At 38.3% G+C, this 23,824-nt stretch overlaps 1 protein-coding gene across 1 annotated transcript in view; it reads right to left on the reverse strand.

Moving 5' to 3' along the window:
- Window positions 1-23,824, reverse strand: part of GALNTL6 (polypeptide N-acetylgalactosaminyltransferase like 6) — a 408,048-nt gene that overhangs the window by 41,212 nt on the left and 343,012 nt on the right. The window contains exon 7 of the mRNA XM_054383096.1: window positions 3,119-3,236. Coding sequence (XP_054239071.1) covers window positions 3,119-3,236 — 118 coding nt within the window. The remainder of the gene's footprint in view (window positions 1-3,118; window positions 3,237-23,824) is intronic.

Genomic DNA, 23,824 nt, shown 5'->3' on the forward strand with positions numbered 1-23,824 from the left:
GTGAAATAGCCAGAAACTCACACTTTCCCTTCAAGTTTCCCAGCCTGAGTACCTTTCCTAGATCTGGTTTGACCTATTCTTGTTAGGAACTCCCTCTGACTCTGCAGGCAATCGCTTGTCCTGCTAATTCAATTTTTAATCAGTCCTTGAACTCACAAAGCAATATGGCTTTGCTGTTATTAGTGATTTCTTTGAGCTTGCATGATGGCCCTTGATCCAGACTTTAATTCATTCCATGTCTGGGGTTTGTGAAGTGCAGTAGAAGATTACATTCCAGCATATAGGAAATTCCTCTCCCAGTAAAATTAGGCCAGAGAATATAAACCATATAATATTTCTTAAACTTTCTTCCATGTAAGGCACCACTGAGTTTGGAGGTATAAACATGCTATGTGATACACATATTTGTGAAAAACCTCCCTGAATATACCTGTAAGCTTTCCACTGCAGCAAAACATTAGTGGTGCTTAATTAAAGACATACCACTGCTTACTTGGATTCTGTAGTACCTGGACCTACTGTTACAATGTTAAGCAGAAGGGTTACAGTAGGCTGTCAGTCCTTAGAGCTTAAAATGCATCACTGAAGACCAGAAATTATCTGCAAACAGTCCTCACTCCAGCTCACAGAGCAGGGCAACAAGTTCAAGATGAACCAGACAATATTTCATTTCGGGGAGCATATGACAGCTCTTGCTCTGGCGTGTGTCCCTCCATAATTGCATCACTGTATTTGAATTAACCACAAGAATTCCCCATGGGACACTGAGAAGTCTGTGTCATCAGAATGGTCTCTGTTTATACCAGACTGATATATAGACAAAGTTAAACCCAAGATATATGAAGAATGTAAAAGGAACACTGTGTCTGTCTTACAGGTTCAAGGTTGGCCTGATACAGTTCTCTAAATATAAACTTCTGACAACTACAGAACATTTCAAATTGCTTCTTTTTGCAGCTTCTTAATGAATGCCAGCCATACTTTTATAAAATATTTAAGAATCACTTGAATCAAAGAAGAAGAGAAGTGTGTGAGAATAGCTAACTACCTGGTGGTTGGAGATGTCTTTGAGGTAAGATACTCCAAGAGAAAGCTGTTTCAAACCTACTCAAGCAGCCAAGGAAACTGAAGCAGGCTGGTCATCTGGCAGTTTGACAGGTTGTGTAAATAACAGAGAGATGGCAAGTCCACCACCTTCCCAAGTTTTGTGAATACAGCTGGGAAATTAAACTGTATGGCAAACTTGTCCTTCTTTCAGTAAGTTTTCAGATGAGTGAATCTATAGCTACACTTAAAGCAGAAACCTTTCCCAAGCTGATATTGGTGATTCTGATATAATAAGCCCCAGTCTTTTCTATTTCTCCCTTCCACCTCCATGATTTTTCCCTCATTTTTGTCATTCTAAACCAAACAACAGTTTCTTTTTAAAACTTACATGTCTTAAATTCTTCCACTAGAAAGTTGTTCCTATTTGGCAACACTTTCTGAAGAGTATTTTATTTCTTTTAACACTAATAGGAAAGGACAGGGACCCTAAGGTCAGTGTACATTAATGACATGAATCAGGAGATATGACCAAAATGAGGCTCAGTGTGACACAGCTGCCTCCAAAAAAAATCCTAACACTTGAGCAAAACACACTGGGGCGATCTAATATCTCAATTTCCAGTGCTGTTACCATGGTTTCTATACAAGGCCTGGAGAGCATCACAAGTATATTCTTTGTGATGATGATTAAAATGGGTATTTGAAATAGAATAATAAAATCATGGGTGACCTGTCAGAAAACATTGTGACAGCTACTATTGACTACTTACATTTGCCTCTGAAACAACCTAAATGGACAGAAGGTAAATCAATATATTCTAAATACAGTCTAGCTATTAGATTTCCCCCTGCCTTCTTATTTTATTTTGCTGGAGTGTAAAAATGATTTGGAGAAACACAAGAATAGCACAGTTGATGCAAACCATTTTGCTGGTTTTGGCAATTCCTGTAAAGACAACCTGGCAGACCAGTGCTAGGTCATGCTGTATGTTTCATTCAACAGAATGGCCTCAGCTCTCTTGTTTTAACCACTATTGAAACTTAGATTCAGCAAGATATGTATTAGTCGTGGCTGACATTCTGAATTTATTTGCTAGGCTTTACACTGTCATGGTTTGGAAGTAGGTTGGAAAGATCCTGAAGCTAAATGTGAGTTCTAATTTCACTTCCAAGCTTTATCCAAATACACTTGAATCAATTAATTTATGTCATTAAATTCTATCGAGTCACTGAAAATCTTTGCATTTGCACATTTGCAAAGTTCTTACGTTTTTGGGTGCAGTGGAAGCCAATAAACTCAATTTTCAAATTAAACATGTTAGCCTTCATCACACTAATGCAAATACTTATTTTACACATGGGAAGTAACAAGATTTTCAACTCAACACGTAAAAGCCAAGTGACTGTCCACACAGAGGATATGAAGATACAGCATGGCTGGCTGTACGTAATCCAAGCACTTCAAAACTCCCCATATATTTTGTGATTACCACAGTTCAAACTCAATTAAAAAACATCTGATTTTGAAAAGCTGGCCTATAGATAACAGCTTATAGCAGCTGAGCAGATCTAGTGATTCACTGCTACTGAACGGGACCCTTCTTCCTATGACTCTCTCTTTTCACTTCCACCCATTTTCCTGAGCTGATTCCAGGAAGCCTAGCCTCAGAGATCGTGAAACTTGTTGATCTGGGCAGAAAATTACACAATTTTTATTCTCCTGGATTAGTTCTCACTTGGCTTATTGATCTGAACTGAACACCTGACCATGATATGCAGCATCTGAAAAAAATTAAGTGGAGAAAACTTGACAAAAAAGGAACAAGGGAGGACTGCATTTTTTCATCGTGATAAACTACCACATTTTCCTATTGGACTGTGCTCAGTATGATTTTTGTATGGCTTCTGGAAAATATATTTATGGCATAATTATCTGTGAAATTAGTGGGAACTCCTAAGAAAAAGTAGTATTGTACTAAATTAATTTTAGCTAAAAGACAAAAGCCAGTATGAATGCAACCATCATGATCACACATAATGAAGTACCATATAAGGTGACTTGGTGACTTACCTTAAAGGAGATTTCATACTGCTCTCCTCCCCATATTTCTAATCCTGGATCATAGCCTCCCAGCTCCCAAAACCATTTTCGGTTAACAGCAAATAGACCTCCAGCCATTACAGGAGACCTGAAGGATGAGTAAAACAATACAAAGAATAATGAAGATGCTTGGACCATGTGTGTGTGTGTGTCTCTGTGTGAATGTGGGTGATCTGGCTGCCACAACTGCAAAGCTATGGAAGGTGTAGACAAAGCTCCTGTTTTTTCTTTTTCTTTTTTTTTTTCAGAACCCACCCACCAAATTCTATTCATTAATAACGACCCCACGTAACAGGAACAGAAAGGGACTCTGGAAACCTGCCAAAGTACATAATGTAGTCTCAGTACTCTATGTAACTCACATTTGAAACTTAGAAAAACTCTTCATTTCAGTCTCACAGGTGCTGGTTAGAGAAAGGCAGAAGGTGAAAGTGGATGGCTCCAGAGCAGCTGTTGAAAGTTTAACATCTGCTTTGCTACAGCAGCATTTAAAACTCCTAAACTCGGTCTCACAGTGGTAATTTAACTCATAGGCAAATAGTTTGCTATGTTCCCCATGCTTCCATTTATTGCATAATTAAACTTGTGAAATTTACTTGAATTAACTCAGTCTTTTCCACAGATAATACAGAAAAATCTTGGATATTTAAACTTTGTTAGAGAATATTCAGGAAAAATGCATTTAAAATTTATAAGCAGGAATTTTGTACTATAAACTAAGCAGGATTTTTTTCACTACCAAGAAGACCATGTGTCTAATGCAGTAAATACATGGACAGTTCTCAGGATCAGTTGCTCAGTGATTCCTTGAAGTCATGATGGAAGCGGGATACAAAGGGATCTACATTGAAGGATCTCCAAGGAAGGAGACAACAGGCTGAAGGAAGTCCATCCCAGCTCTTCAACTCAATCAGTGCAAGTCAATACCTGCCTTATGAGTCTTAGAGCAAGAAGCTAGAAGAAACACATTGCTGTGAGTGGCTGGTCCACAATGGAATAGATACATAATGTGAGAGACCTGGATGCCTTCCATGGGGTGCTTCCTTATTGGAAAATAGTCATGAAACTGGATCCCATGACATGTGACTTGTAACACTGTAGCCCCTGAGGGAAATTTGTCCTATCTGGGGCATTTTTGTTTTGAATTGCTCCTTGGTGGTTTGTTTGGAGCTATGGAAGCAGATGGTAATATCCCTGAAGTAGCGACTGGAAAATGAAATCTTCTCCCTTTGCCACTGATTTAGGATTTGGCAATGAAATCAGGACTGGCAGGTATCACAGAAACCCATGCATAAGTTAGAAGTTTACTAAAATTAATGGAACAACATCTTGGAATATTTTCTCTGTGTTAACACTTGCTATATTGCTATTTTATCCAACACAGCGGAGAACATAAAGTAGAAAGCAGACAGCTGAGTGGCCTCTGCCACCATTAGGATGCTAGTGAATACTCAAACATGAAATGTTAGAAAATGATCCTCTCATCTGCATTCACGGTAACAAGAAACATTACAGATATTGTACCTTTCACTTTTATAGGATTGTCAAAAAAGATGAATATTTTATACTCTCTCTTACATTAAACTACCTATTTTCACGACCAGGGAGTTTTGATTTTAACAGGCTAATTCTATTTTCCTTTAGTGATTATGTATTTGAAAGCATATAGGTGCTTTGTAAAACAAAGCTGCAAAATTCTGTCAGAGCTATGCACTGTAGCAAACACTGAATGCGAATACTTTTATACCTCTGATATTGACTGTTCATTCGACATGAATAAATCCAATGGAGATTTTATGAGAAACCTTCCCTTGAGGATTCTGACTACTACAATACATTTTCAATTCCTACCTAAGTAAATCTAATTGAAACATGTTTCAGGTTCTAAATAATCAAAACATAATGTCCTTTTATAAAGATGGACTTGCATGGAGAATGCTTATAACTAAATTGTTAATGGCAGAAGAAATTAAGTCCCAGAATTCGCTGGGGAAATGCAGGATTTCTCTGATCCTCTGAGGTATGATATCTTTCATGAGCATTTCTCTTGATACAGTGAATGTATGAAAAAGACAGTTCCTATAGGTAAATCAGATAGAAGATGAAAATATCAGATTTCAAATTGCAAAATAACTGGCATATACTTACAAATTATTCTTTACAACTAATCAATAGATTTCCCAGAGATAATACTGTGTTACTTGTTACTTACATGACAAAGTTCAGGACATTTATTAGAATGAGAAAAGCTACCAAACAATGCCTGGAACAGCAGCAAACTAATCTCTCTTGCACTTAAGAAAAAAAAAAAAAAGGAAAACCAGAAATTGCAAGTAATTTTACTCCATTCAGTCTTATTCCACAACATGTTCTGACGTTTGCTGTTTTGCAGGAAGAGCAATGGAGAGGATGAACACGACAGCTTTTTGGTTTTCATTGGAGTGGAATGAGAAATAAGCTGACCACTTGGCACAGGATATGTATTCCACTTCATGCCACAAGCTGCTGCTAAACAGGAATTAAATTGTCTCCAAATTATGAAGACAAGAATTCAGTCCTACAATTACGACTGATATGAAAAGAGCTTTTGTAGTCAATAGGATCACTCACACAGAAAAGAACTATACTGAGCCCACAGGAGAAGAATGCATTTCTTGTTTCATGGCTTCTGTCTAGAAATGTCAAGTACAAAGCTATGTTTGTATTAGTAATTTTTCAATGAAATGTCCTACTTTGACACTTAAACAATCACCCTTGAGCTAATGTAGCATAATATTATGTAAGTACTTAACAGTAGGAAGCTGAAAAATACTTCAAAAACTTGTAAGGACAAAGACACCAAAACATGAGCAAAGCTGAAAGGCGAAGGTTGCTATACTTAAAAATAGTTACAAAAACCTTTCACATGAGAGGTACTGCAGAGATTTACTGACTACATCTGAAAGGATATTGCCAGTAACAGCCAGCTGATTCAAAAATAACCCAAGTGGTCACGTGTTTCTGTGCTGAGACAGAAAAATAATTTGATTTAGTGAGACTGCACAAAAACCCCAACTCCAACACAAGCCAGAGAAGAAGGAAAATGATCGTATACAAATTTTCAAAGTAAGAGAAAGAATAACATCAAGTTACCTGCACTAGAAATGAATGTGGTATATTGCAAACAAATGAGCTGTATAGCAAGGTTTGGAATCATTACATTGCAAGAGTGATTAAATACACTGGACCCAAAAATTTGTTAAGAGGTGAAAAGGAAAGAGGAGCTTTGATAGCATGCAGAAAGCACCTGTGCTAGGTGGCTTGTGTAGTAGCTATGCTGATATTCAGACTGGAACACGTCCAGTGACACATCTATTTAGTGTCATGTGTCAGTAAGTGGATGTAGGTTTGTGTGATCTATTATTCAACATAAAGAAAATATTACACTGTGCACTAATCATTGGTGAATTGAGATGCTGCTGCAGCATACTGGGGCACTTTGGAAAGGACTGATAGGGATCACCTGCTTAGAACAGCTGAAATTTGGTCATTATAATTGTATCCAGTGAATGGCATATTGCTGTATGCATCTCTTTGTATAATCCGGCCTGATTAAAGGCTTTCTGCTGAGCTACTGAACAGAAACAGATGAATGCTGAAAAGATGTGTCCATCTCATGCAGAATACATTAGACAAACTGACCTTCAGTGCCAAACCAACTGGCACATAGTACAAAAACTGAAGCAAATGTCAGCCTGCGTTGGGAGTCAGTGCCGGGTCCTGCTGACCTTATAGAGCCTTATGTGACAGATGAGGAGGAAGGGGGCCATGCTGCTGCTGTCCCAGAAATGACTGGTGACCTACTGAGCACAGCTGTGAGCTGGGTTTGTGCCCTTTTTAATAGTGAATTTCACTGTCTTGTTCATCAAGGCAAGTATCCCTCAATCTTAGTGATACCACACAAAGACACCTCAGAAGAGTGAATAAATTGAAATACCTTTTTTCAGTGGTTACTGCTCCTGATACTCCCTGCAGTGATTCCTGATACAGCACCTTCTTAAGCTTCTTAAAGCAAATAGCAGAAGCTGACACTAATCCTAGATAATAAATGGTTTTGCTAAAACTAAAAGTTAAAATCTATGTATATGTAATGCAAGATGCAGACCTCATCACTCACATGAAGTGAATACATAAACAAAAGAAACGGATACTAAGACAAGTTGATCAAATGGCAAGGAAGTGATACAGATCAATAAAATAAATTACAAAATACAAACTTAAAGGTTGCTCCAGCTAAACTGAGGGACAGATTCTATACTGTGCATAGGAAAAAAATGTTGATATAAGCTGGAATGAATACGGATCAGACTTAGCGAATTTTTCAAGAGGTAAAATAAAAAGCAGAGTTTTACATACTTAACTTTTTAACCAATTGTATTTTAAAATGTATTTTTACATGTGTTGACTGTTGTACATTTACTTTTTCTGTAAGGCACTGTCTACTTTATCTTTGATCTATTCTAACAACACAAGTAATCCCCATGTTTATAAAATCATCAAAACTAAAAAAGTGAAACCTTTATCTGCGACATTAGCCTACAGGATTTATTTTTTTCCCCCTCAAGAAGAAGTGTCCAGTCTTCTAAACAACTTTTACCCTTGACGTATTTGTGCCCCAGTCTGTACCAAATAATGACACAGGTTTTGCAAACCACTGCATTCCTGATGTTCACAGCACTATCTTATTAGAAAATCTAGAAGCAGCATCTGAAAATATATGACAGACCAACTATGTAAAGAAAAGGTCTGTCTTAAAGTTGACTTGCTCCCTATAAAAACTGCCTCCAGTTCATTCACTGTGCATTCAGAGCTGTCACAACACTAAAGCCATAAATTGCCAGCTGATGTTACTCTCTTTAATGTATGTGACTCTGAATCTCAACTATTTACAGTGAGGTACCCCAGCAATTTTCAGAAAGCAAACTAAAGCTACTCTCATGCAAATTTGAATTTGTAGAGCTGTATCCCACTGTATAGACTCCTTCTATACATCAACTGGTTTCACTAACTTGTATTTTTTTATTAAACTGTTGCATAACTTTATTGCCACTCTTAAGCTGTTAGTATATGTTAGTTCACTGAAGGAACTCATCTTTCTGCTGAGTTGTTTGCAAAATTAATCAGACGTTGGTAGATTTAATGCAGATGCACATTGTCTCCATCTTACCTACAATACATACCTGCATACACTCATGCATATTTTGTACATATCTACTCACTGGCACCCCGTCAACTCTTTTAGAAGTGATAATCAAATTGTGAGATATCTGTCCTTTAAGAAGCACTGGATTGAAATTTCATCTATTTCTTTCTGTGCTAAATGTTTTCCTGATTTTTTTTCCACCAAACAAGCTCTAAAATACTCAGTCTAAATGAAGCACAAAACAACTATCAATGATAAATACCTTGCTTTTTGAGCAGTTCCATTCAAATTCTAGTTAATGTTGACAACATAATCATTCCTTTTTCCAGAGCACAATTGCATTCAGATAAAGCAGAATTCCATTATGTTTTAACTTAAAGTAACATCTTCCTTGGACGACTCAAACTTTTGAAATGTTAATGGGGCACAAGACTGCATATGTACCTAACAGTACCCACTAGTGATAAAAGCTGCTTGTGTCAGGTTGTGACAAAGTCAGGCAAGCTTTTCCTGACTCTGCTACTTCCCAGCATAGATGCACTATTATGCAGGACAAAGATCAGGATTAATCTAGCTTGACTCGCAATTTTGTAGCCTGCATCCCCCCATAATCAACAATCTCTCTACTGAAATTGCAGCAAGGCCTCAGTTGGATGCCAAATGTGACACACTTCTCATGACTAACAGTCATTAAAATTTGCATTCTTATGTAGTGACTGTTGGAGATTGCAAAAGTGCTAGACAATAATCAGTTTGTTTCATTACAGGAAAACGGTGCAAATGCCATTACACCCATCTCTCTCACTTGAAGCTTAGAAGTATAAATTGTTCTGGTATTTAAGCAAATATTTTTACAGGTATGAGAAAGACAGAAAAAGGTATCAGTTTTTATATAACCTATCAGTTCACATAATGATAAAATAGATCATTGTGCTGAAACACGTAGCAGCCAAGTAATGCTACTTAAAGTTAACTCAAAAGTGCCTATATAACTACAGTTATTTTTTAAAATTAGACTTAAAAAAAAAAGAAAATAAGATAAGCCCCTACTCTACCCAATGGACAGCCAGAAAGTCAGCTGCAGAGTCAGCTACAAAGCAAGCTCTCAAAACATCTCAGGTTCAGTTTATAAAGCTTGCCCTATGCCCACATGACTTCTTTGCATATTTTGCGTATTTTTCTTAACATATTGCTAAACCTCACTGAAAAAATCGTATTGTAAAAGAGTGATGAGCTCTTATGTGGGTAATGATGCTGAGATCCATTTAGCTTTCCCTCCCATATTTAGAAAATTAATGAAGCTGTAGAAGAGATGAGTGAGGTGGGTAGAAATGGAAGACTTTGAAGAGGCGGCTTCCCTTTCTCATGATCACCTCTCATAGTCCAAGAGAAATCTGTCTGAATCATTGCTAGAGAAGATCTACAGGACTCAAAAGCAAAAAGAAAATGAACACTTCTAGGTGAAACTATTCAGAAGGACAAAAATGAGAAGCCAAAGAAGAGCTGGAATATCACACTGCAAGTCATAGTAAAGAGACGATCCCAATATGCAGTCTTACAAGACTGAGACCTGAGTCTCGTATCTTTAGATCGTCCATCCTGGTTGCACAGTAACTTCATCCCCACCTCCCATGCATTAGGGAATAAGAACAGTTCATTAAAACCTATCACTACTTCAAGGATGTTCTCTCGCAATATACGGGGGGCAGCAGCTGAACAGAATTACTACCCAATTACAATGTTATCTTCCCCTCTTTAGATGTAGAGGTATAAACCAAAGAACTACCCTCTTTTTCCAGGACATACTTTTGTTTATTTACTTAAACTCAGCATAGCATCATAAATAAATTTGAACTCAAGGAGAAATTTTTAAATGTCACTGAAGAGGATAAACAATTTCTTTCAAAACAAAGTCTCTGGCCCAAACATAAATACTTATATCTAAAATAACCCCTCAATTCAGACCTTCTACTCCCAAGAAAGATTCCTAGATAAATAATGATAACAAATCTGACCAGTTAGCAATATGCTATTAAGTTACAGGTGATTCTGATTAAATTATTTGGATTACTAGAACTATGATTCTGATTTCTATAACTCTAAATTATTATGTAGTTATTCCAGATTAAAGTAGATCACAGCCCAGAAAAATAACTTTATAAATAATGTGTAAAAGTGACTTCACAATGGGGGATTACAAACTGCTCCAGGAACAGCTTGTTTTGCATTGCTGACAGCACCCAGCTCAACCTCAAAAGCAGACCAAGAGAGATGAGCCATGGAGTGCTCATTGCAGTGTCCACCCTGCGGGCAGGACCAGTGGGGCTGTGTCCACCAGGCCTGCCATGTCTTCTTGCCCATATGCACTCCATGGGGGCTGGCAAAATAGTAGCTTGGGTGTTTTTATGGATGCCAGGCAAGGAAAAGAGGTCATTCAGATACCTATAGTACATGCTACTATACAGCACCAGACGCGTATTTGCAACACCTGGGAAACTTTGAAAAAAGGCAACAAAAGCAGCAGAATTACAATCAATACCACACACAAACCTCCACACACAACTGCCCCCCAAAACAGAAGCCATTTTTTTTCTGACTCTCCAGCAGTATTTCAGGCTGAAGCATTATTTTTGCAACACTAAATGATTTGGTGGGCAAATGTGAAGACTGAGTATTGAAGTACAGCAAGCAAATGGCAACAGGACTTTCTGTGGGTTTTCTTTTTTTGTTCACCTCACTCTTTTCATGCTACATCAGACTGAAAGTTAGTGAAGGCCATTTCCAGAACATTTCTGAGCTGCAAAGATTTTAAATAACTGGCAGTATAGATATAATAACCTGCTACTGACTTTTCAGCAAAGCCTTTTAAAACAGTGCTGCCTAGCACACTGATGGAATTGGCTTTTTCTCAGTCCTACAAACTACACCTAGTAACTCTGATTCAAGCAGACAGAGCCCTCACACTAGGCTAAATGAATGAGACACACAGTTAATGATATGGTCTGTGATCTGCAACAGAGCTGAGATGCAGATGAATATTAATCCTTTGATCAGTTCTTCAGGAGTACTGTCAGCAGCTGCCCCTGCTTCACCCTTATGTACACACACTACTTCAAACTCTGGCAGGAGAAGGAGACAAATGGTAATTTTAATATTTCATTTATATCTGTCTTTGGGGATTAATGCAGAAGCATGAAATGGTTCCATACTGACAGGGAGGAAGAGTGGAGCCTGTGTAGCCATGCCATTGCTACAAAAAGCAGGTCAACCATTTGCCAGAGGTGAACCATTTCAAGAATGTTATCATTAAGTTATGAGAAGGCAAAAAAGATGATGCCTGAAGGTGCAAATAGGCAGTCAATGGTATTCTGGGATGCTGGAAATGTGCTCTGTCCTAGTTTTGTCTGGAATAAATTTAATTTTCTTCCCAGAGGCTGGTACACTGCCATGTTTTGGATTTGGGATGAAAATAACATGGATAACACACTGATGTTTCAGTTGTTGCTAAGCTGTGCCTATCCTAAGTCAAGGACTTTTCAACCTTCTCATATGACTCTGCCAGCAGAGGCTGGGAATGCACAAGGAGCTGGGAGGAAACACAGCAAGGACAGTCAACCCAAAGGAGCCAAAGGGATATTCCATACCTTATGACATGTCATGCCCAGTTTATCAACAGGGGAAATTGGCCTGGGGACACCATGGCTCAAGGATTGGCTGAGGCATAGATAAGCAGGCTGTTAGCAATTGCATTGTGCATCACTTTTTTGTATATTCTATTTTTGTTGTTGTTCTCTTTCTGTTCTATTCAACTGTCTTAATCTATGAGCTGTTTTTTTCCCCCCTTCCCCAATTCTCTTCTCCATCCAGCTATGAGGAGGGACTGAATGAGTGGCTCTGTGGTGCTTAACTGCTGGCTGGTGTTAAACCATGACAGGCTCTTAGATGCATCATTGCTCTAGAATTAAAGCTCTACAAATTGCTGTATTACTCTGTTTTGGTAGGTAAAGGAGAGACAGGAACTAACTACAATGAAATTAGATTTTTTCCTTGTCTGCACCAGAGTCACAATATTTTCTTGTCAGAACTGTGAAACAGTGAAAGCAGTTTTTCAAAAAGGACACTAACAAACAGTGCCACAGGAAAACACTGGAAAGCACTTCACAATGAAGGAGGAAGGAGCTGAAAACTGATGATGTTGAGCACTCCATTGTCCCATGACAGCACCTGCTTTTAATTTGATGTTATTGTAAAGACAGGCAGGCAGGCAACTCAGGGAAACAAACCTTTCTGGTTTATCATCATTGTAAATCACATTAAAAAAAACTCCATTTGATGACAGAGGCACAGTAGAAAAGTAAATGATTGTAGTTATTGTTAGAGTTACCAAACAGCACTTCATGGAAGCCAGGAGCTGCTTGCATTAGCAAAGGGTAAGGATTTATGAGCTGATATTGAGAGGTATTGTTTCATAGTCTCGTGGTAATCTGTGCAGTTGGTGCATGAAGTAAAACAAAAGATTTCTAAGGAAGGGCTTTACGTGGATAGGGTCAGAAGAGGAAAACACATCTGAGATTGTGAAGTAGGGATACCCTCTGTGAGCCTAAAAGGCAACGGCCTTTGAACATCTACAGGCTGAGAGAGTTGGGGGTTGTTCAGCCTGGAGAGGTAAAGGGTCCAGGGAGACTTTATAGCAGCCTTCCAGAGTCTGCAAGAAAGCTGGAGAGGGACTATTTACAAGGACATGTACCAATAGGACAAGTGCCAATGATTTTAAACTAGTGAAGGGTAGATTTAGATGGGACATTAGCAAGAGGTTCTATAATATGAGGGTGGTGGAACACTGGAACAGGTTGTCTAGGGAGGTCCCATCCCTGGAGACATTGAAGATCAGACTTGATGGGGCTCTGAGCACTTGATCTAGTTGGGGATGTCTCTGCTTACTGCAGCTGAGATTAAAATGGTCTCTCTCAGCTGAAATATCACAGTTTTCTTTTATTCTAAATATAAGTGCATATTTGCACAAATGCCACAAGTACACTTACTACACTATTTACTGATAAATGGTCACACCTACAGGTGCAGCACTAGAAATCTGTAGGGCTGAATACATGATTCTGCTTCCAATCCGTATCTTTAACACCTGCAGCTGGGTCTATAGATGGTTTAAGTGTACAAAGAATACATTGCCAATGAAATTATGCTGTTGTACATGAACACTGAACCTGACCTTGCAAGAAAATAAGGATAACAAATTTACTGCAGAGTTCTGTGCATTTGTACAGGCTGCAGTGCAAGCTGTTCTTCACGGCCAGAGCTGGAAACTCCAAGCGTAACTTCTAAACACACGGAGGAGTACCCCCATCTAGTGAGACAGCCAACCTCCCTGACTCTAGGAGTTGCACACTAGAATTTTCATATAGCTGGAAGGTATAACATATATTTCTGACAACAGCAAACCAAAGGGGCCCTCTGGGAGTAACTCAAAGGCAGCGTAATGGCAGTTCCCCAGAAGTAAAGCTGCCTCGTGGGCAGGGCTGGACTAAGTACGCAACTGTCTTCTCAGTGACTTTCTGATAGAGACTGCAGCTACCTTGCAGGCTTTGTCCCTCCCAGATCCAGCAGCTCACATTGCACAGCTACACTTGTGCCAGCATTGTCCCACCGCCTGCCACGTGACAGTGCAAGGATCAGGAGGGGTCACCCCAACCTATACAAATCTATAATGAAAATACCGCAAGAAAAAATTGAGAACTGAAAACAATAACACATAAGCACTGCAACTGCATTAACTCAAATCCCAAGACTGCTGTCTATGCTCGCTTCCAGGAAATACTGTTTGTTGGCAGTTATCTTTACTAACAGTGTAGGGATAGAAGAAATGTTATGGTTATTTTAAGAAACATCTGAAGAGTTGGAAAAATTTGGGGCAATCAGTCATCTCTGAACCGTTTCCAAAAATATGCTAATGAAAGCACTACCATTTCAGAATGAAATTAGAAAGAACACAAAAGGAATATCAAATCCTGAAGTGGCAGGAAGGTAAGCCAGACAATAATAAGGACTCTTGCAACTGACCTACAAAGGCTTTATTGCTAAGAGTTTACAAAGAAACCCTTCAAATGCACCAAACCCCAACATACATACGCACAGACAAACACAACAGAGAAAGCAAATCCTTAATACAAATAATCAAAATAATCTTTTTTAGAAATGGCAACTACCAGTCCCACTGAAACTGTAGTTTTATCTGATCTCCTCCATCACAATCACATTCACCACCATGAACAAATGGAAAGAATATGATATTCATAGGCTGGAACTGGTGATACTGATATCATCTTACAGACTACACAGAGAGTGCTCAGTACTTCTGATCCAACATGTTTCTTAGCTCCTCATGGAAATACTTCAAATGCAGACTCAAAGGGTGGTGTTGGCTTTAAGGCTCTGAGTCTACACTTTGAGGTGTTTCCACTTTTTCATTTTTTTGTCCTTCAAAGAGGAATCTGTCCTTGGAAATGTGAACTGGAACTCAGTAAAAGATCAAGGTCAAGTGCTCAATATGCTCAAGTGTCAGCATATAGACAGTCCACAACTCAAATCATCTGCTTTCCCTAAATAGTCAAATGCTCCATGTGCCCATAACCTTCTCATCATGGGACATCACTAAACCCTCCAGGCACTTACATTAGCTGCTCCATAATCTACTCTTAATCATTGAGACTATCATCTGTTATTTAATGACAATGACGAGGGTCAGCATGCAAGGTTCTGAAAGATAGAAGTCCTCTGATGAGAGGATTGCTTGTGTCTACATTGCCACTGTAATCTTTCTTTTTGATCTCTTGAACCAGTCCCTTGGCTACTTGCTCTGAATCCACCCTAGCTCATTCCCCAACTCCCCCTGAAAGCTCTGCCAGCTCCCTTGGGACACTTCCTTCTGCATCTGGTGCAAGACTGACAGCATAGGTCTTAACACCACGTTTCACTCCCTCCACTTAGGGCAGTCCTTCCTTTACATTATTAAGTAGAAATATTCTCTGACTACTAGCTAAACAAAAATGGGAGTTATGATGCCATAAACAGCAGGATAATAAAACTGAATACTTTGCTAAATAATACATTTTCAAACAACTCATCTCCAACTAGCAGCCCATAGGAACTGTAGAGAAGAATAGTAATTAGATCAGTCTGATGTTTGTTGTCTTATGTTTATGGAAATATTTTCCTGAAAATTTCTATTATACAACAACACATAACCAAACTTAATACACACAATAAATTGTTGGCTGCTATTAGCAGAAATAAGAGAGAAGAGTTATAGCTGCAAAGCAGCTGCTGTAGCATTCAACCGTATTCTGCTGGCAAGAAAATAAAACTAATGAAAGATTTAAAGGAAAAAATGCAGGAACCTTCCAAGGCGTGCAATTAAATATGAATTGCAAAACACAAATAACTACATTACAAAACACAGAATTGCAAGTCAAAGATTTAAATGATCAGCATTGACAGAATCACTTTTATAGCTTTCCTTGTGAAGCTATGCACAGGATACTATTCTTCTATATGCTATGCTTATAAATAAAGATAAAATGAAACAGAACACTGCAAATATTTCCCCCTCATAACTATACTTTAAAAGCAAAATCATGCTTCCACTGTAATTACAGAAGACGCTATTCCATTAACGACTAATATTAGTAATGAGTGGGAAAATAAACAAGCTACAGAGAAAAAAATCTGCTTCCAAGTATTGCTATAAGCACCCCATTCATAATTGAGTTTGCTATTTAGTCATGAGGCTTAATCTCTCGATGGAGGCAGAAAAGCAATACCGTCACAACTAAGCTGTGTTTTGGGGTCAGGTGAAGTGGACTCCTGACAACATCTTTCAATCACTTGCAGATCCAACTATTCCTGGAGGCCAAAACCTGCTCTAGTTGGAAGATACGATTTCTTGACAAAGAGTAATAGCAACAAAGAAAGATGGAGTACATTTTCTTAGAAGAAGAATGAGCTTCACAGAGGTCAGCATTTTGTCTTTGTTTCTTCTTTTTCCAGAGCAGAGACAGCAGCTTCAAGCAAATCTGACACAGCATGCACTGCATTAGCGGTTTTCTTCCTCCATACATCACCCTGTCTGTACCAATACCCTTTAGAGACCTTCTCATTAATCTGGAAGTGGTTCATACACCTGCATTTCCCAAGGAGAAAACTCAGTATACTCCAACTCCCCATGTAGAAGCAACCTAGAAAACAACCTTCCTCTCCCTGCACCAAGGGGAGGAACTCACCTTGAGACTTGATTTCACTTCCTATGGGATTTATTAAATCAGAGAGCAATGAAGCAAGAGATGCACACCGTCTGTCCAGGGTTCAGCTTTAAAGATGACTGCTGTAGGGCACACTCTCATTATTGACTGTACAGGTGCCAAGTGAAGCAATGACTAAGAAAATTAAGAAACAGTGAAAAAAAACTTCCTATTTTTGCTTTGATAACTTGAGGAACTCTGAAAGTACACAGTAGATGTTAGCAAAAGATCCATGTAAGCTTTCCTGGGATCTCTTTAGAATCAACACATTATTTGCTGTATGCTAATAATAAAGATAGGTGCCAGACAAAAATCAAATGAATAACATCAGCCTCCACAAACTCCTATTGCCATGAGGAATGGTGTCCACATGATGAACACTACACAAGCCAGCCAATATTCTTACAATAGATCTTCACATCTCTGTGAAATAATGAAGTTCACTCCACTGTCAAGATATGTTCAGAGCATGTGTGTATTTCATTATCAAGACAAAAGCCAACAGCCAAGTATTCAGCAAGAAGTATGCATCATATTCTTGACAAAAAGTGTAAGTAATAAAAAGCTCCTGTTTCAGTGAAAGGAATATAGTCAAGAACATTTTTCTTGCCTGAAACATTTTAATTTTCTAGCTACAAGGTTTTATCGATGAAGCACAGATAATACGTACTTTAGGAGGAGGTTAATGTAAGATCTTTTAAATATATTTTCTAATAAGAAGTCAGCTTATAATCTATTGCAGTAAGCAGCAAAACATAGAAATAATCCATTTTCAGGAACTGCATGGCTTGTCTGCTGATGTAAATAATCATTTGAAATACCAGTTCTTGCAAAAAGGTGTTTGTTTAAAAATTGATACATGAGGAGTCACTTGACTGTTCTAGCTGGGCCTGTGTCCTACAGCATCAGTGTACTTAGACATCCTGCATTCACGCCATTCTAGCTAGCTGCTGAAAACACCTTATTCTAAGAGGTGTTATTTTGAATTTTAAGAATTATAATATTGACCTATGATACCAAATAAAACATTTTCTGGGCTACTCTTCAGGAAGCTACATTTAAAAAAATCCACTGAATTACAATTTCATACATGTCCCTAATGTTAACTTTGAATATATTGTTTGAATTTTTACTTGAATTGATTTGAGTACTATAAATCTTAATCTTTAAAACAAAACTTCAAAAACATTTCCTGTTATTATAAGCCTTGCAAACTGCCTTTATCACAAAAGGTTTAATTACATTTATAGTATTTCGCTCTTAGGAAGCAAACACATAAATTAAGTACTTCAGTGAATTAAGAATGCTCCTTCCTATGACTCAGTTACAAAATTAAGTCCTTTAATTGAGCTGAAGAGTTTAACAAATCACTAAGCACCACTTTTTGTCCATAGAAATGAAGTTTCCATAGAAAAACAAATAGCTGTGCACCACTAAAGTTCTTTATAGCACTCCTTAAAACATTAAAGGCTAATGAAATGAATTGTCTTCTCCTTGACTACATCACACACTGCCTTCACCTGATGCAAACTTCAGTAAACAAACAAGGTGGGGGGCAAAGCTAGGGCTGTTTGAAAACCTGCTCCAGTCTCCATAGGAACAACTAATCACTATTCCCTTTTAAAATGACATTTTTCTTATCAGGAAACGGATACAATGTCCTCCCTCTCTATTCTCTCTGTTCTAGATGAAAAAATCCGAATGACTAATGTGTGGCTCCCAGGTACAGAAATCAAATTTGGACACAGGAATGCATGACTTCACAGTATGCAGACTGGAATTTCTTATGGATGTTAATACATTGCACAGTGAATATAGAATTTTGCTGTTTATTTAATTACACAGTGCTCTTATCCTTTCCTGCCACAGTGCTGATTAACTAGCTATTTGCATTTATGCTTTAAATTTCTCCTCAGCTCTTTTCTCCTCACTGCTTTTCAGTAGTGAATCTCATATTATTTTTTTTTTTCTAATTAGTTCTTCAGTTTGCCAGGATCAACTTGCACTTTAACCCTGTCTTCCTGATGATTTGTAAGCTCCTACCAATGCAAGATTGCTTGGTTTAAAAAATGTACTACCTATTTATTGTTCAGATAATTAATGAAGACATTGAACAGAACTAGGATGTGGGGTTCAGCAGAGGCCATTTGCCACAGGGCCCTATACCAGTATCTGACACAATCTCACAGCTGAACATTAAACCACTCACAGATATCCTCTGACAGAAATTTCTTCTCAGCCTGTTCTGTAGCCATCTGATGAAAATTAAAGATGTATTCACACTCTATCATCTATAAAAGAAAGCAACACTGGCAACACTGAAAAGCCTGGTAAGGAAGATCACCTTTACTGCCTCCCTATTGTGAGTAGCTGAGTTCCTAATATTGTACATCTACTGTCTTGCTGCTACCAAAGGAAGGGATCTCACTCTCCACTCACTCCTCTAATCCTTCCTGCTGTAACTTAACTTGCAGGTGTGTGGTCTTCTCCCCATGGAGAACATTATCCTCCTCAGACTGCTTAATTCACTCAAATGTTAGAAAACTAGACCTTTTTTTTTTCCTTAGTGTGGGGTGGTTTTTTTGCCACTTGAGTGAGTTTAAATGACTCCTGGAGGTGAGTACTGTAAAGCACAGGAGGCAAAACTAAGTGAGCAGTGCGACAGACTGCCCCACAGCATGAGCATCCTCTCTCCAAGCTAGTGGCAGGGGATGGTTGTGTTCTCCCTGTGTCTCATGGCACCATATCTTCTGTCAAAGAAGGAAACGAAAATTCTATGACAGGGTCAGTCCCCGACAAGATTATATTAATAATTTTACTATCTTTTAGATAATTGCAAGTGAATTATTTAGTATTTTTTATCATTTCCAATTTATGCTCAAAGACAACCTTGTTCATGTCTTTCTGACTATGTGGTTTATAATAGGCTCCAAACACAGATTAAATACTCTGTAATATCTACCATCATCCTTTTCTTTTTCCTTCTTCATTCATCCATCCAGAGTAATTTAATAAACCAGCCTCTTGCCTGTGCCAAAGTTTCATGGCAAGTATACATTATCTTGTATAACACACAAATCCTTACCCTTCTCCCTCTCTGGACAGGATTTGAAAATCACTGGGAAAATCTCTGTGGCTGCTTTACCTGACAGAGCACTGCTGGAAGCATTCTAAATTTTAGACAGGTACTGATTCCAGAAAAGTATGCCCGCCCTTTCCTGTTATGCTGCACTCAGCATTTGCACCTAAAATGATGCCCCACATTTGCAGGTTTCTAGGTGCTTAAAATAAAAATTGCAGAATCACTCCAGTTTTGAAAGAACTTGGGAAAGTCAAAGCCCACACAATCTCTGTCTCAACTTTTCCCTGCTCTGTCTCAGCTTTCCTCCTTGCTGTTAATATCAGAGTCTGGTGACTCTGCCTTCAGGGCAGGAAGATCTGTCTGCAAGGTGCTCTCATCTCAAGACGGATGACATCCAGTATTTCCCTTGGAGGACACCAGCTGGAAGGTCCCTGGAGCCAACTCTGACATCACACTTGCAGGTAACTAATGTGGACAGATGGCTAATTTGGCTTTAAGCCTGTCTTCCAGGATGTTCTACTCAATAATTAAGCTTACTTCTGATAATGATAAAACATAACAATTCTAACAAAACATTTGGGTTTGTACCAGCATTTTGATTTTTCTAATTTATTGATATCTGCATTCAAAAATCTCAACTTCAAAACATTTTCCTTGTTGAAATCAGCTCCTTTTTAGTCTTTTAAAATACTTGTGTGCACTTTTCTCTTTGTCAGTCTTTGTCAGTCAAACAGACTGTCAGTCAGACAGACTTTGTCAGTCAAACAGACTGTCAGTCAGACAGACTTTGTCAGTCAAACCAATAATATTTTTCAATTTAACTTCATGGATCAAAAGTTCCATATTTGTTGTGACCAGTCAACTGAGTCACCTGGTGTGATATTGCTGTCTCCCCTTCTACAGTGTAAACATACAGCTGCCCATTTGCTTTCCAATCAGGCCTGTACACAGAAAGGTGAAACATAATTTCCATGTTTTTTTGAGATGATAAAGCTATGTATACATCAACTGTATGCATACATCAACTGAAGACAAACTGAAAGGGGTTGTAGCTGACACTAAATATTGGTGGAATTTATTTGCATCGTTTCCTTAAATTTAGAGTTGACAGCTAAATGTCCAAAACTATTTTAGGAAATGCTTGATTAAAAAAAAGAAAAAAGAAATCAGCCAAGGAGCTAATTAACTGGTTAATTTAAATTAGTTAAATTGTAAAGAAAGGGGGGAAGATAGCCTAAGATGGGGTAGCAAAGTTTGGCCTAAACAGGTCTCTGTGGACACTTCCATTTGACTTTAACACTTCAGCACCATAATGCATCGAGTTCAGCATGAAACAGTTTGTAAACAGTTGGATGGTTGGCAAATTCTTGACAAATTCAAACATAGGTAGCTGCAAAAACTGTATGCACTACCAGTGACATCAGCAATAAAAGATGGAGCACAGCTCTTTAAGTCTTGTATTTCAGTGGGAAAGTGCTATTTCTTTCCTTAAGACCCAGGTGTAATAGTGGTTCAAAATACCAGAATAATCCAATTCCAGAATGCCTAATTCTTTTGTCAAGACAAGGAGGAGATATATGTAATAATTACCATGAATTTTGCTCTGTTCCTACCTTTGCCACGACCCTCTGGTAAGTCACTTGTTCTGTGCTTCATCTATTGAATTTGATCTGAATGTCTTTCTACTTCAGTGGGATACCTTGATAACTAATTTATTAAAGCTTGTGACACAAACAAAAGCTTTTAAGAAAGTTCTTTAGAAGCTCCTATGGAAAGGTCAAAGATACAAAAAATTTTTCTTTTTATTAAGTGCTCATGGAATGAACGGAACTATTGTCTCCTTTAGTTTTTAAAACTTCATTTCAATCCTAAGAAGTATGTCCATTGTCTTTCAGGGACTTTCAAAGGTTCATTTTAGCCGGTGGATAAATCTGACACAAGTATCTGTCTTCCAAAGGAAAAACCAAAGTGGGTTCACTAGGCACTAACCAAGGGACCAGCAGCAAAGCCTATTTTTTCTGTATACATCAGTAAGGGCAGAGACAGAGATTATATATTCTGCACACCAGATTAGAGATGAAAGATTTTGAAGAAGAACAATGCTTTTAAAGCTAAACCAGCCTGTTCACATTGAAAGGAGAGAGGGAATTCTAGAACTTAACATGAGACAAATATTAAAGCACACAGATACCTAATCAAAAGCTTACCAAGTTCCCAGTCCTAAACCAGAATTTCTTCTTTTTGTAGCAAAATATAGTTACAAGTTTTATTATTAATTTAGCAGAGACCAGGATATCATTTCCTGATCTTCTGAGTCCTGTCTTGCAGGTTCCTGTGAACTATAGCTGGTATTTTAAGCTGTTAACAAGCACTCACAAAGCAACATATATATAATTGGAATATTTCCTTTTTCCTGTTTGTAACTGTTGCTTAGCTAATTATGCTCCAGAGACACTATCTGACTTAGCAAGAGCAATTCTGATTAATTCAGAAAGAAGAAATATCAGATGTGCAGAAAGGGAAGCTGTCATGAAAATCCCAGGGGAGTCTGTTTTAGCTAACAAACCTGACAGCACATCAGTTAGCAGCCCTGCCTCTGGCAATGTGATGAGTTACTACTGCTCCAGCTATTGTAACCATCTACAGATTTTTCTGAGTCCCGACATGAAAACTTCCAAACCAGTACATTTTTCAGACTGAAATACCTAACTTAGAAAAATGGATTACGGACACCAAAGTTTACTCTTTCTCTTACTATCATATCTCTAGAAGGATGTACACACTGTTAACATTACTCTTACAACGACAGAAGCCAGAGAGAAACCAAACCGAACCAAACCAATCCAAACCAAACCAAAGGGTTCAGAAAGGCAGAATTCTCCAAAGTGAACACTGAGAAAAACTCTGACTTTATGGCTAACACCAAGTTTGTTTAAATAGATAGCAAATATACAAGACACCAGAATGTATATTTTGAATATCAAAATGCTAGTCATCCCTTTCACACTTCCACTTGCTCACTGATTTGTAATATATGTTTATCTATGGTTTTCTGAAATGTCAGAATAATTAACTGCCATAATTTCTCTCCTAAAAATCTACTGGATTTTTCCAAAACTATTACACATGCAACTCACAACAGGAACATTAAAAAAACATCACTGTGTTTACTTGAGGGTTTTAACAAAACATCTGTGTTAAAGTAAAGTGATGCTACCAAAGAGATCAGAGTTGAAATAGCTTTTAACCCAGATTCAAGTGTGGATTGCCTCCCCTCCCCTGAACAAATAGCACTTTCACAGAATGTTAGGGGTTGGAAGGCACCACGAAAGATCATCTAGTCCAACCCCCCTGTGCCAGAGCAGAATCACCTAGAGCAGGTGTGCAGGAATGCATCCAGGCAGGTCTTGAATATCTCCAGAGAAGGAGACTCCACAACTCCCCTGTGCAGCCTGTTCCAGTGTTTTGTCACCCTTGTAGTGAAAAAGTTTTTCCTCACATTTACATGGAACTTCCTATGCTTCAATTTCCACCCACTGCTCTTTGTCCTGTCACTGGGAATCACCAAGCAGAGCCTGGCTCCATCCTCTTGGCACTCAGCCTTCACATATTTATAAACAATAATGAGTTCCCTGTCCTTCTTGAACTGAGGGGCCCAGAACTGGACCCAATATTCTAGATGTGGCCTCACCAGGGCAGAGTAGAGGGGGAGGAGAAACTCTCTCAACCTACTAACCACACCCCTTCTAATACACCCCAGAATGGCATTGGCCTTCTTGACCACAAGAGAACATTGCTGGCTCATGGTCAACCTTCCATCCACTAGGACCCTCAGGTCCTTCTCCCCTTCTCTACTTTAAATGTAGATTTATATCAGGAAGGATCAAATAACTCAGAAAACCCCTCCTTGCAACATATAGGACTCATCCAAAACACTTTTGACTTCCTCCAGTTTTACATGACCTATTCCCAGTGGCATGCTATTGCTGTCAACAATGTTGCTGCAAATAAAAAACTATGTTAATTTCAGGTTTCATTAGAAATGGAAGTGAAAAAACATTCAGCTTATTGAATGAAAATGGACTCCAGTATTGGAAAAG

This window comes from Indicator indicator, chromosome 8, assembly GCF_027791375.1.
Source record: "Indicator indicator isolate 239-I01 chromosome 8, UM_Iind_1.1, whole genome shotgun sequence".
In the NCBI taxonomy this organism is placed as follows: domain Eukaryota; kingdom Metazoa; phylum Chordata; class Aves; order Piciformes; family Indicatoridae; genus Indicator; species Indicator indicator.